This window comes from Coregonus clupeaformis, chromosome 15 (assembly GCF_020615455.1).
Source record: "Coregonus clupeaformis isolate EN_2021a chromosome 15, ASM2061545v1, whole genome shotgun sequence".
Taxonomy (NCBI): Eukaryota; Metazoa; Chordata; class Actinopteri; order Salmoniformes; family Salmonidae; genus Coregonus; species Coregonus clupeaformis.
The window spans coordinates 6112725-6124008 of NC_059206.1; the positions used below are offsets into that span (position 1 = coordinate 6112725).

Genomic DNA, 11284 nt, shown 5'->3' on the forward strand with positions numbered 1-11284 from the left:
AACAGCAACATTCACACATGTTAATGACAGACTATAGTTATGTGATGAAAATAGGACTGCAAAACTGATCAATATCAGAGTTTCCCAGCCCCAATATTGTTTCAGTTTATAGAAAAATTCCAGATCATCAATGTTGTCTTGTAGATGTCAATGTATTTTTTATTTTTTATTCTTTACAGGTTTCTTTCTTTACTGATGGAGTTTGTACTACCTCCTCCAGCCACCATGTCAATGTTGAGGTCTGGTTGGTAGGGGACATTTCCAACAAATTAAATCAGGCTCAGGGTGGTCCTTAAAATAAACCAATGTTTTAATTGTTGTCAGCTCTACCTTCTGTGGTTGCCACTCATGCCTTTTCCTTCTCATATATGACATTATGAGATGTGTAGCCTGTCATCTGGTCTACATGGTGCAAGGTTAGTCATGGGTTCTTATAGTAATTTTTCAGCAGTGGTGTCCATCATTGAATTGAAGGAACTGTGGAAACATTTCAATACTAATCAAGGATCAGTGGAAGAGTGTACAGGAGAGAGTCCACTACTCTTCAATCTGTGCAAGGCCCTGTCCAGTACTGTATTCATACTGTAAACTCACTAACTGTAAGTCGCTCCACAATGTTAACCTGGCCCTGATTCTAATCACTTATTGTAGGCCTATTGGTCCTTCATTTACATTTTTATTTCTGAAATAACATGTGCTTTTAAGAGGAGCATTTTTCACAACTAAACAAGGCAGTCCTACAGACCCCTCAGTCTGACAAACCTGCCTCTCGCTGTCTCTCTCTCTCACACACACACCCAAGGAAGAAGGAGTTTGCGAGTTGTTTCCCACCAGAGTGTACTCATATACAGATATTTCCTGGTGTCAAAAGTGAAAGTAAACCCAGGGTGTTGCAATCGTGACACGTTGGCACTGAGAAAAGCTTATTTTGGATACCAAAAAGGTAAGACGTTTTGCCTCAATAAACACTAAAAGGTTGTATTGTTTTTCTATATATTTTTTTAAAAACCAATTATTAGAGGGTGCTTCAGTCAAAGTTTGACCAGTTTTTCTACTTGTTCTAAAGTACTGTGTGTAGTGATCAACCATGGTGATCAGTTCGGATCTGCTGCTTAACATTATGGAGCAACTGGCGTCTGAAGAGTTGAAGAGATTTCAGTGGCACCTGACTCAGGGTGTATTGAAGGACTATCCTCCCATCCCAAAGAGCCGGCTGGAGAATGGAGACAGGATGGACACAGTGGATAAGATGATGCAGACCTACAATCTGTGCGGTGCTGGGACAATCACTATGGCGATCCTGATGAAGATGAACCAGAATAGTCTTGCTGAGGTGTTACAGAACAACATATAGGTAGGTAACACAGTCTTATCTTTTGACTGATATGGGGAGATGGGTAGGAATCACTGTGCAGTAATTCTCAATCTAAGAAAGTAATGCATCCCTGGTTGTCTTTTCACATCCTTAATGATGAGGAGCTAGAGAGAGGAGGCTCAGGGGCTCTACTGACCAAGCAGATGAATAAGGATAAAGCTAAGGAGAGATTCTACCTGGCCCCTCAGAGGACCTGGAGAAGCAGACGACATCCTGAAAGATGCATACAGCAAGATTAAAGGGATGTTGTTCTGAATTCAACACAAGCCAACCAAGAATGAGCAAGATCATTTTCATTTGCCTTGCCATTCAAACAAAAGGACATTACTGTATACTAATAAACTAATCCAGCAGCTAATTGGGGATCCTAATAAATACTAAATTGTATTATGTATGGACAGCAAGCACACAGTCGAAATATATGTATATATTTTTTCCTTCATATGTACATGGCTGTTGGACAAGATTAGGCCTAATACTGGACTGTAGTGGACAGTATTGCATGGAAAGATAGCACTTATCTAGCTATTCAATGTCACATTTTAAGCACATCTTCTATTATTTTAACACACTTCCACTCTTCCTGTTGAGTGTCAAGAAATATCTACAAGACATTAAATTCTGCAAATAATTTGGAGTCATGTGGGGACACTCAAGTGAGAATATAAGTATCTTTACTTCATGTATGACTAATTGTAGAGCAAATCCTTCGCAACGTTTTCTTGATACTTGTGAGCCTAATAAATTCAAAAGGAATACAGTATATGGAAATTCACTGAGCACAGCCCTTCACAAATACCGTCTGCATATTAGTCCAATGCAGCATACAGTGTGTAATGTCCTCATCTGCTTCTACACTCAACAAATGCATAGAATGCTGTTTCACAGCTGTGGTACAGTATGACATTTACTTAGCTTCCTTTGTACTGAAAGTACTTGGTAATACTAGTCTATCATCTATGTTAGTCATTGTGATTCTTACTACCAAAACAGCAGAAAACAAATCTCAACCACATTATCCAATGTTCTTGTGATATGAAATGAATAGTTGAAATGACATAGTAATAACATTGAATACAGGTCAATTGACTTACATTTCCTCTAATCAGGTTCAGACGAATATATTCTTATATCATCTAGCTTGTCAAATGTGTGGTTCTGGTTGACATTTACATTTTACGTCATTTAGCAGACGCTCTTATCCAGAGCGACTTACAGTTAGTGAGTGCATACATTATTTTTTCATACCCCCCGTGGGAATCAAACCCACAACCCTGGCGTTGCAAACGCCATGCTCTACCAACTGAGCTACATCCCTGGTTTACTATTGCAGACATGTACAGTAATTGAAATGAACAAGTCCTGGTTCCAGGGCATAGTGTCATTGGGTCAAATTCCATGGGATCAAATTCCATTATGATAAAATGCAATACAAGTCTTAATGATGACATGTGGCACTCTTGTCCAATTGAGTGGTGGAAATCCACTGGCAGGGTTTGTTCTCGCCGATGGCAACTGTTGTGGAATGGATGCTTGAAGTCACTCTGTCGTCCATAGTGCCTCCTACAGGTAACTCATAACAGTTCCTTCCTTTCCGACCTGATGTGGCTCCAGTGCATAGAACCTGATCACGATCCTGGAGAATACAAGTTAACCTATAATTAGGTTCATGCAATGCAAATAATATACAAAAAAATCATGTTTCTATAATTAATATCTACTAAATGCAATATTATATTCATGCAATATCAAATGAAATACAGTACATAGTAAATACACTACCGGTCAAAAGTTTTAGAACACCTACTCATTCAAGGGTTTTTCTTTATTGTTACTATTTTCTATATTGTAGAATAATAGTGAAGACATCAAAACTATGAAATAGCACATATGGAATCAGCTAAAATGTAAATGTAAAATGTAGTAACCAAAAAAAGTGTTAAACAAATCCAAATATATTTTATATTTGAGATTCTTCAAATAGCCACCCTTTGCCTTGATGACAGGGCGGCAGGTAGCTTAGTGGGTAAGAGCGTTGTGCCAGTAACCGAAAGGTCACTGGTTCTAATCCCCGAGCCGACTAGGTGAAAAATCTGTCGATGTGCCCTTAAGCAAGGCACTTAACCCTAATTGCTCATGTAAGTTGCTCTGGATAAGAGTGTCTGCTAAATGACTAAAATGTCAAATGTTAAAAAATGACAGCTTTGCACACTCTTGGCATTCTCTCAACCAGCTTCACCTGGAATGCTTTTCCAACAGTCTTGAAGGAGTTCCCACATATCAACTACTAACCTGTCCTCAGTAAGACCAAGTTCTCCAGTAAGAAAAGTGAAGATATTGGCACTGTGTTCGTTGTTCTTCACCGCAGTGTCAGTGACACCGATGGCGGACACAGACAGTATCACGCACGGAGCGCAAGTTCCACCCATGAGCATTGGCAGTCCAGGTTTCACCACCAACATCATTCTCTACATTAAAAAAAGACAACATAAATACACACACGAGCATAACCTAGCTAACTGCAATCTCGATAGAGAATGTGTCGTATTGGTGATATTTTGTAACCTCTGCTCTTTAGCTGCAGTGAGGCAACACTGTAACAACTTCACTCAGTAGCGTTATTAAACACAGTAACGCAGTGGACCAGAGCTACCAACTCACCTCTTCGGGTTTGCCTAGAATAGCAGCTGTTTGGTACCCCAGCTTTTTCAAGAACTCCTCAGAAAACTTACTAGCAGGTAAGTTACTTTCTAAATCAATGAACGGCATGATGATTTTGTAAAGAGACCGTTCTGTCAGATGAGACGGCTAGAAAGGTCAGTTTACTGCAAGTGTTCACGATTGCACTTCTCTTTTGCTCATTGGTCGGTAGAGAAACGCCTCAGGAGCTGTGATTTGTCGGTTCCCACCCAGGTTTAAATAAATTGTGGACATTTGCTAGCCTTTATGAATTTTGACATTAAAGCTGCAATATGTAACTTTTTGGGCGACCCGACCAAATTCACATAGAAATGTGTGTTATAGATCTGACATTCTCATTGAAAGCAAGTTTAAGAAGCAGTAGATCTGTTATATATGTGCTATTTCTATGCTTCCCCTTCCTAAGTTTCGGTTTTGCTTCTTTTACTTTGGGTTTTGTACACCAGCTTCAAACAGCTAAAAACACAACATTTTTGGTTATGGGAAAATATATTTCACAGTTGTTTAGATGGTACAATTACTCTCTACACTATACTTGCTTGTTTTGACACATAAACTGAAATTAGGTGAACTATTAGAATTTTTGCAACCAGGAAATGGCAGAGCGATTTCTGCATAGTGCATCTTTAAACTATTGTGTTATTTTATTATTGGTTTTATTACCTTGTTTTTTTATGAACTGTTTTGCTAGTTTTATTTGTATTGTCTATTGATTGACTTTGCTACTTTACATTTATTCTGCAGTTGAGGAAGAGCTGCAAGTAATCATTTCATTTTACTGTTTACACAAACTGTATCCTGTGCACATGACAAATAAACTTTGATTTGATAATATACTTTATTCAGATATAATATTCTTTGTGGAGAATAGTGCTGAGAAATTAAACAACTAATTTACCGATGTCGGTTCGATTACTTGAATTCCATGTAGTAGTTATTTTTGTGAGCCCAACACGCAGTTTATGTAGGGGTGCGTTCGTAAATTCACTCTGGCTATCTATTCCGATTTCAGAGTTCTCTTATCTGAGTGTGCAAGAGTGCAGAATAACTGATGAATTTACCGAACGTGCAACACCCATTGAATATGATCTGTGTCAGTAAAGGTCGGCAAAAAACGTAATTAAATTGTTGCCAGCAGCACAGTTACAGTCACCAACGCTCTAGATAACATGAAAACAACCTAACCAGCTCTGCTAGGACGAGACAAATGGTCAGAGGGAGGTGTTCTCAACATAGGGTGCGTTCGTAAATTCAATCTGGAGTGCCAGACTGCGCTCAGAGTGCCCTCTGGACATTCATAAATTCAGAGCATTGTCAGATTGTCCTTTGGTAAATTCAGAGTTTTGCTCTCGGAGCGTTTATAGCGCACACTGTACACTCTGGCCGAGGAGTAGAATTGATCCAAGCGTTCTGGGCTCACAATGGCTGTCAAGCACCCAAGCTAACTGGCTAACTTGCTAGCTACTTCCAGAAACAAATGAGAGAACACCTCACTCTGACCATTTTACTCGCCCTAGCAGAGCTGGTTAGGCTGTTTTATGTTATCCAGAGCGTTGGTGACTGTAACTGCTGCTGGCAACAATTTAATTAAGCTTTTTTGCCAACGTTTACTGACACCAGCCATATTCAACGGGTGTTGAGCGTTTGTAAATTCGTCAGTTTTTCTGCGCTCTGGCACACTCAGACGAGAGTGCTCCGAAATTGGAGTAGATACCTAGAGTGAATTTACGAACACACCCTGTCTGGAAGTAGCTAGCTAACTTTAGCCAGAACTTGGGTGCTTGACTGCTGTTGTGATCAAGCCTACTCCTTGGCAAGAGCGTCCAGTGTGCGCTCTGAACGCTCCAAGAGCGAAACACTCTGAATTTACAAACAGACAATCTGACAACGCTCTGAATTTTACGAATGCCCAGAGCATACTCTGAGTGTATTCTGGCACTCCAGAGTGAATTTATCAACACACCCTAAGGGTGCGTTCGTAAATTCATTCTGGCTATCTACTCCGATTTCAGAGCACACTCGTCTGAGTGTGCCAGAGCGCAGAATAACTGATTAATTTGCGAACACTCAACACCCTTTGAATATGGCCGGTGTCAAAAAAGCTTCATTAATTTGTTGCCAGCAGCACAGTTACAGTTACCAACGCTCTGGATAACATGAAAACAGCCTAACCAGCTCTTCTAGGGTGAGTGAAATGGTCAGAATGAGGTGTTCTCTCATTTGTGTCTGGAAGTAGCTAGCAAGCTAGCCAACATTAGCCAGATAGATTGGGTGCTTGACTAACGTTGTGAGTGAGGTCAGAACGCTCGGATCAACTCTACTCCCCGGCCAGAGCGTCCAGTGTGCGCTCTGAACGCTCCAAATTTACGAATGGACAATCTGCCAGCACTCTGAATTTACGAACACCCAGAGCGCACTCTGGCACTCCAGATTGAATTTACGAACACACCCGATTAAATTTACGAACGCTGGGCTAAAGGGAGTTGTACTTTTCATTAAACCGGTATTCAACCTAGTTCAGGTCAGAAACGTGGTAATTAACTACAATCCCATAATCTATTGCGCCATTTTTCCCCGTTTCGGCGATGGATCAGAGAGCTTTGCAGCGTAGGCTATTTAGGCAGGCTAGCCTAGCTAAATATAATGATTAAAGACAGCACAGTATGGGGAGCACATAGATAACGTTAGGTTTGGCTGGCAGACTACTACTGCCTGAGCAGAGATGATATGATGACTTTAAGGAATGAAAAACAGTCAAATAAAAGTCATATACACAATTGAAATATTGTATTATTTCATAGTAATTTTCTATTTTTCTATTGATGTCTACCCAATGTGGACCTGACAGAGACAATGGAATATTTTAAATGTTTTGGCAATTGAATAGCATAAGCATAAGGGCATTTGCTCACTATTTTTGGCTTTGGAATTTTTATTAAAAAAGCTTTATTTCATAATGTATTTAATGTTTAAACAAATATAACACTAATTACATTTGGACATAGAAAAATGCATTGTTATGTTAATTCTCTCATCTATACACCCACTTGGATACCATCACCTACATGCCCATTGTCCTCATCTGAAGCACTTAATTCACAGGGTCATTTTAAGAGATGGATAACCAAGGTATCTGACCATCCTTACTTTAAAAAAAGTGAAAGACTGAACAGGCCTCTAGCAGAAAGTAAACAGCAGCTCTTTATTTCACAATATCATATACATTACCAAAAAAATCATACAGCACACATTTCCTTACATGTCAACAGTGAACAAACATAATTCCTTTCTTGTAATAGTGGAGAGTTAGTTGAATAGAGTTTATTTAATGACCGAGTGGCTCATCTGTCTACAGTAGGTGTTCATCCGAACATGGTGTCTTGTTTTGACTCCCAACACCCTCGCTCAAACCAGTGATGTCACACCTGAAGGAAAAACAACCAAAGACAAGGTCAAGTCATTTGTAAAATAACTATCTGCAAATCATATTCCAAAATAGTTAGAGCTCAGAAAAGGATAAAACATTTTAAATAAAAAAAGCACATGCAAGACACTGAACAAAGCAAGCACACCCATGTCTTGTGTCATGTGTTGAAATACGCATAGCAAAGTCTTAACTTATGATCTTCTAGATCTGACAAATACTGTATCACAATCCAAATTGCATCCCCAATAACATAAGAAAAATAAGAATGTAAATATATTTTGGTTATACCACAGAATTACTCCTTTGAGTGGAAATTGAGTAGACATTAATGTTCTATTTATTCAATGTCACTGGTTTAACCAAGTGTCCTGTGATACAATTGATTGTTCATAATTCCTAGCTACCAATCATTAACGAGAGCCTTACCGTGTGAGCCCTTGCACTGTTTGAGCGCCTCGTTGAAGCCCTCACACAAGCTGAGGTCAGCCTGAGTGGTGGCGCAGTCCAGGAACTGTCGCACTTCAAACATGCATGGGCCTGGCTGGGATGAGGCAGGTCGAGGGGCCTCCTGTAATGGCACAGACACACACGCTTAATAAGTCACCTGTCAAAGGTACTGTAGACATCTGCATTACCATTAACAAGCACTGATTTCACTACAGTGTGACAGTCATGATCTAAATCTCCATGCTATCTCAGGTACATTGTGCAACATTTCCACCTGCCCTTTATATCTATGATATAGTAGTGAAGAAGTGCAATTGTTTGATCGAATAATTCAAATATTAAACACTGTTGAAGCTATAAAAGTGCTTGTTTACTGAAGAGTGACTGGTTCCAAGCTGTATTCTTTCATGTAAAATCATGGCAAATTGAAATTATTGTTACATTTCTGCATAGTGCACCTCTAAACTGGTTCTGCAGAGATTTCATAGAACAGTATCGACAAGCTAGCTTAAAAATGTTGCTTGTGTATCTAGAGCCTTCCTTTGCTATGGCTAGGCCTACATGATGTTCAGCATCCAAAACCTCACGGGCAGGTTGACATGATTTAATACTTAGCGCGGTCAAATTCATCACCCATAACATAGAATAAATACAAGAACCACTCTTGTTGGAGTCAAGTCACTTTTCAAGACATCCCATGCTTCCTTTAAACAATAGTTTCCTCCACTGTTTGCAACTATTAGGCATAGATATTGTAACACTGTCAGCACCAGATTAAATTGGCTCAGTGTTAATTGGGCTCCTGAGTGGCGCAGTGGTCTAAGGCACTGCATCGCAGTGCTAACTGTGCCACTAGAGATCCTGGTTCGAATCCAGGCTCTGTCGCAGCCGGCCGCGACCGGGAGACTCATGGGCGACGCACAATTGGCCCAGCGTTGTCCAGGGTAGGGGAGGGAATGGCCGGCAGGGATGTAGCTCAGTTGATAGAGCATGGCGTTTGCAATGCCAGGGTTGTGGGTTCGATTCCCACGGGGGGCCAGTATAAAAAAAATATGTATTCACTAACTGCAAGTCGCTCTGGATAAGAGCGTCTGCTAAATGACTAAAATGTAAATGTAAATGTTAATCTAGCCTCAATGTCTGACATCAAGGAGTCTGTGACACTTCTTGGGCGGCAGGTATCCTAGAGGTTAAGAGCGTTGGGCCAGTAACCGAAAAGTTGCTGCTTCGAATCCCCGAGCCGAATAGGTGAATCTGTCGATGTGCCCTTCAGCAAGGCACTTAACTCTAATTGCTCCTGTAAGTCTCTCTGGATAAGAGCGTCTGCTAAATTACTGAAATGTAAATGTAGCTAGCATGAGCTTAATTAGCCCAAACTCCTTTCTTCAGCTTTCTAGGACAGGTCTAGTTCTATTTTCAGACATGCTATCAAGAAATCAAACTGAGACGTCACATGTTTAAATACCCAAGATCCCTCCATCTGTGTTTTGCACACATAACAGAGTTCTTTCGGTTCTTCACCCGCACAATACTCAATGTTAAACAACGTTGTTAGGTTCAATTCTAAAATGTAAATTTGAAAGCTGAGAGGTCAAATCACTTAGGGCTATAGCTCATCTTCACCATGGCTGCCAAAGTCAGTAATGCCTTTCAGAGACATCCTCTGCTGTCCAACGGCCACACCAAATTTAGTACTGTCAGAACAACAGACAGAAACAGTACATCCTATTTTTGGCTGTTGTTCTTTCCAGACAACATACCTTTTTGTCAGGCAAATTGAATATAGGTAAGAATTTGGGAAGACCTCACCAGTACAACGTCCCAACCTGAATAGACCAAAACTTCCTTCTAGTCCATTGCTTTGGTGAAAGCAATAACCTACGGTGGAAACTAATCTAGTCCTATCACCTGTCAATGTTTCTGAAGAATAGGAAGCCATTTAGGAGTATTGTAACACTGCCTACTTTCGTTCACAGGTTCTCAACGGCCTCGTGCCCTGCTCACCTGGTATGTGCTGGCGGCGGGTTTGGCTGGCTCAGGGCTGCTGCCACCACTGAAGGCGCCTGTGAGGGCACTGCCCATGACGTGGCCCATGGCAGAGCCCACTGCCACCCCGGCCGCGGTGGTGGCCATCTGGGCCATCAGGCCGGGTCCTTGGGGTGCAGCAGGAACAGCCAGGGCTGACGGGGCTGGAGCGACTGGGGCCGGGGCATTTTGGGCCGGGGGATGATAGGCCGGAGCTGAGCTGGAAATTTAAAAAAACACAATGAAGCCAACATGGCCTCTAAAATGGAACAGCAACATACCTAAAGGGGGAGGGGGGGGCAGACTGATGCAACATAATTTCTCTGACATCACTTGCACTGATTACAATTGTTATTTTGTTGCATCAGGCAGCCTTGCACATTACCTGATACATTAGTAAGCAGCTGAGCTCTAATCGTATGCACCCACATAGATTATCATCATCTAGGATGAATACAGGCAGGAAAACATATTCTGAATGACAATAAGAATCAACATTTATTGAAGTTGAATGGCATAACTTGGTATTTGGCTTGTGCAAACTTTACTAGGAAATGTTGACCTACCCAGTGCCCTTGGGGTCAACAACTGAAAAATGACCCACTCAAATTTAGCCAAGGACCTCTGCTATTAGGAAAAGTGTAAAAGTGATTTGGCAGTAGTTTTAGGCTGCATTTCTAAAACAGTTGTGTGTCATCCAATTACAATAGGTATGTACTATAATTTGTTAAGCAAACGAGGCTGTAATTTGTAATAAACAGTCATCTGAATCGGTTACATAATCGTTCAAAACACATTACCTGGCTGGTGCCGAAGAACGACTGGCACTGCGACTTCCTCTTGCCATTTTTGATACAGATAATGTTCTTGACCACTTCAAGCTGTTTCTGCCAGGGTAAACTTGTCGTCGTTTATATAAAGATTCTTCTTCCAACGGCTGTTGTAACGCAAATGGGTCTTGATGACAGCATGCACACGTGCCAGTGACCTTGTGTGGATTGTCTTGAGCGCATGCGTATACCGGTAGGTAAAATTACCACTCGTGTAAAAATAATTTTCAAATTTGATTACCGATTTATTAGAGTTCAGTACAATGTTGTTGTTGTTTTTACAATCACGTTACAAACAAAATAGGTACTTTGTTAATTCTAATTCTCTGACTACAGTTGTAGAGAACCGGTAAACAGATTATGAAAACTTTCTAGATGTTTCTCTGACTGCAAAATAAGATTAGGCAAGCATGACACGCTTTTAGTGACGTTCCAGTGTCCCCAAATCTCTGTTGAACTAGCCAATCCCTTACAAAAAAA

The 11284-nt window shown here is 40.7% G+C and overlaps 2 protein-coding genes across 2 annotated transcripts; both read right to left on the bottom strand.

The window, feature by feature from the left end:
• Nucleotides 1-2618: 2618 nt before the first annotated feature.
• LOC121582066 (D-dopachrome decarboxylase-A) lies at nucleotides 2619-4339 on the bottom strand. The gene is made up of 3 exons (XM_041897591.2): nucleotides 4037-4339; nucleotides 3668-3843; nucleotides 2619-3011 (listed from the first exon to the last, which is right to left on the bottom strand). The coding sequence occupies exons 1-3, from the start codon at nucleotides 4142-4144 to the stop codon at nucleotides 2939-2941; spliced, it is 357 nt and encodes a 118-aa protein (XP_041753525.1). The 5' UTR covers nucleotides 4145-4339; the 3' UTR covers nucleotides 2619-2938.
• A 2919-nt stretch (nucleotides 4340-7258) lies between these two features.
• Nucleotides 7259-11004, bottom strand: chchd10 (coiled-coil-helix-coiled-coil-helix domain containing 10). The gene is made up of 4 exons (XM_041897589.2): nucleotides 10775-11004; nucleotides 9954-10194; nucleotides 7929-8070; nucleotides 7259-7500 (listed from the first exon to the last, which is right to left on the bottom strand). Exons 1-4 carry the CDS (start codon nucleotides 10819-10821, stop codon nucleotides 7481-7483), a joined length of 450 nt encoding a protein of 149 aa, XP_041753523.1. The 5' UTR covers nucleotides 10822-11004; the 3' UTR covers nucleotides 7259-7480.
• Between the last annotated feature and the right edge of the window lie 280 nt (nucleotides 11005-11284).

Coding starts and splice junctions, on each gene's coding strand:
- LOC121582066 (XM_041897591.2), bottom strand. CDS start 4,144: ATGCCGTTCATTGATTTAGAAAGTAACTTACCTGCTAGTAAGTTTTCT. Junction 3,844..4,036: donor TTCTAGGCAAACCCGAAGAG/GTGAGTTGGTAG, acceptor TTTTTAATGTAG/AGAATGATGTTGGTGGTGAA. Junction 3,012..3,667: donor CTTGGTCTTACTGAGGACAG/GTTAGTAGTTGA, acceptor TGTATTCTCCAG/GATCGTGATCAGGTTCTATG.
- chchd10 (XM_041897589.2), bottom strand. CDS start 10,821: ATGGCAAGAGGAAGTCGCAGTGCCAGTCGTTCTTCGGCACCAGCCAG. Junction 10,195..10,774: donor CGTTCTTCGGCACCAGCCAG/GTAATGTGTTTT, acceptor TTAAATTTCCAG/CTCAGCTCCGGCCTATCATC. Junction 8,071..9,953: donor CCGCCGCCAGCACATACCAG/GTGAGCAGGGCA, acceptor GTGCCATTACAG/GAGGCCCCTCGACCTGCCTC.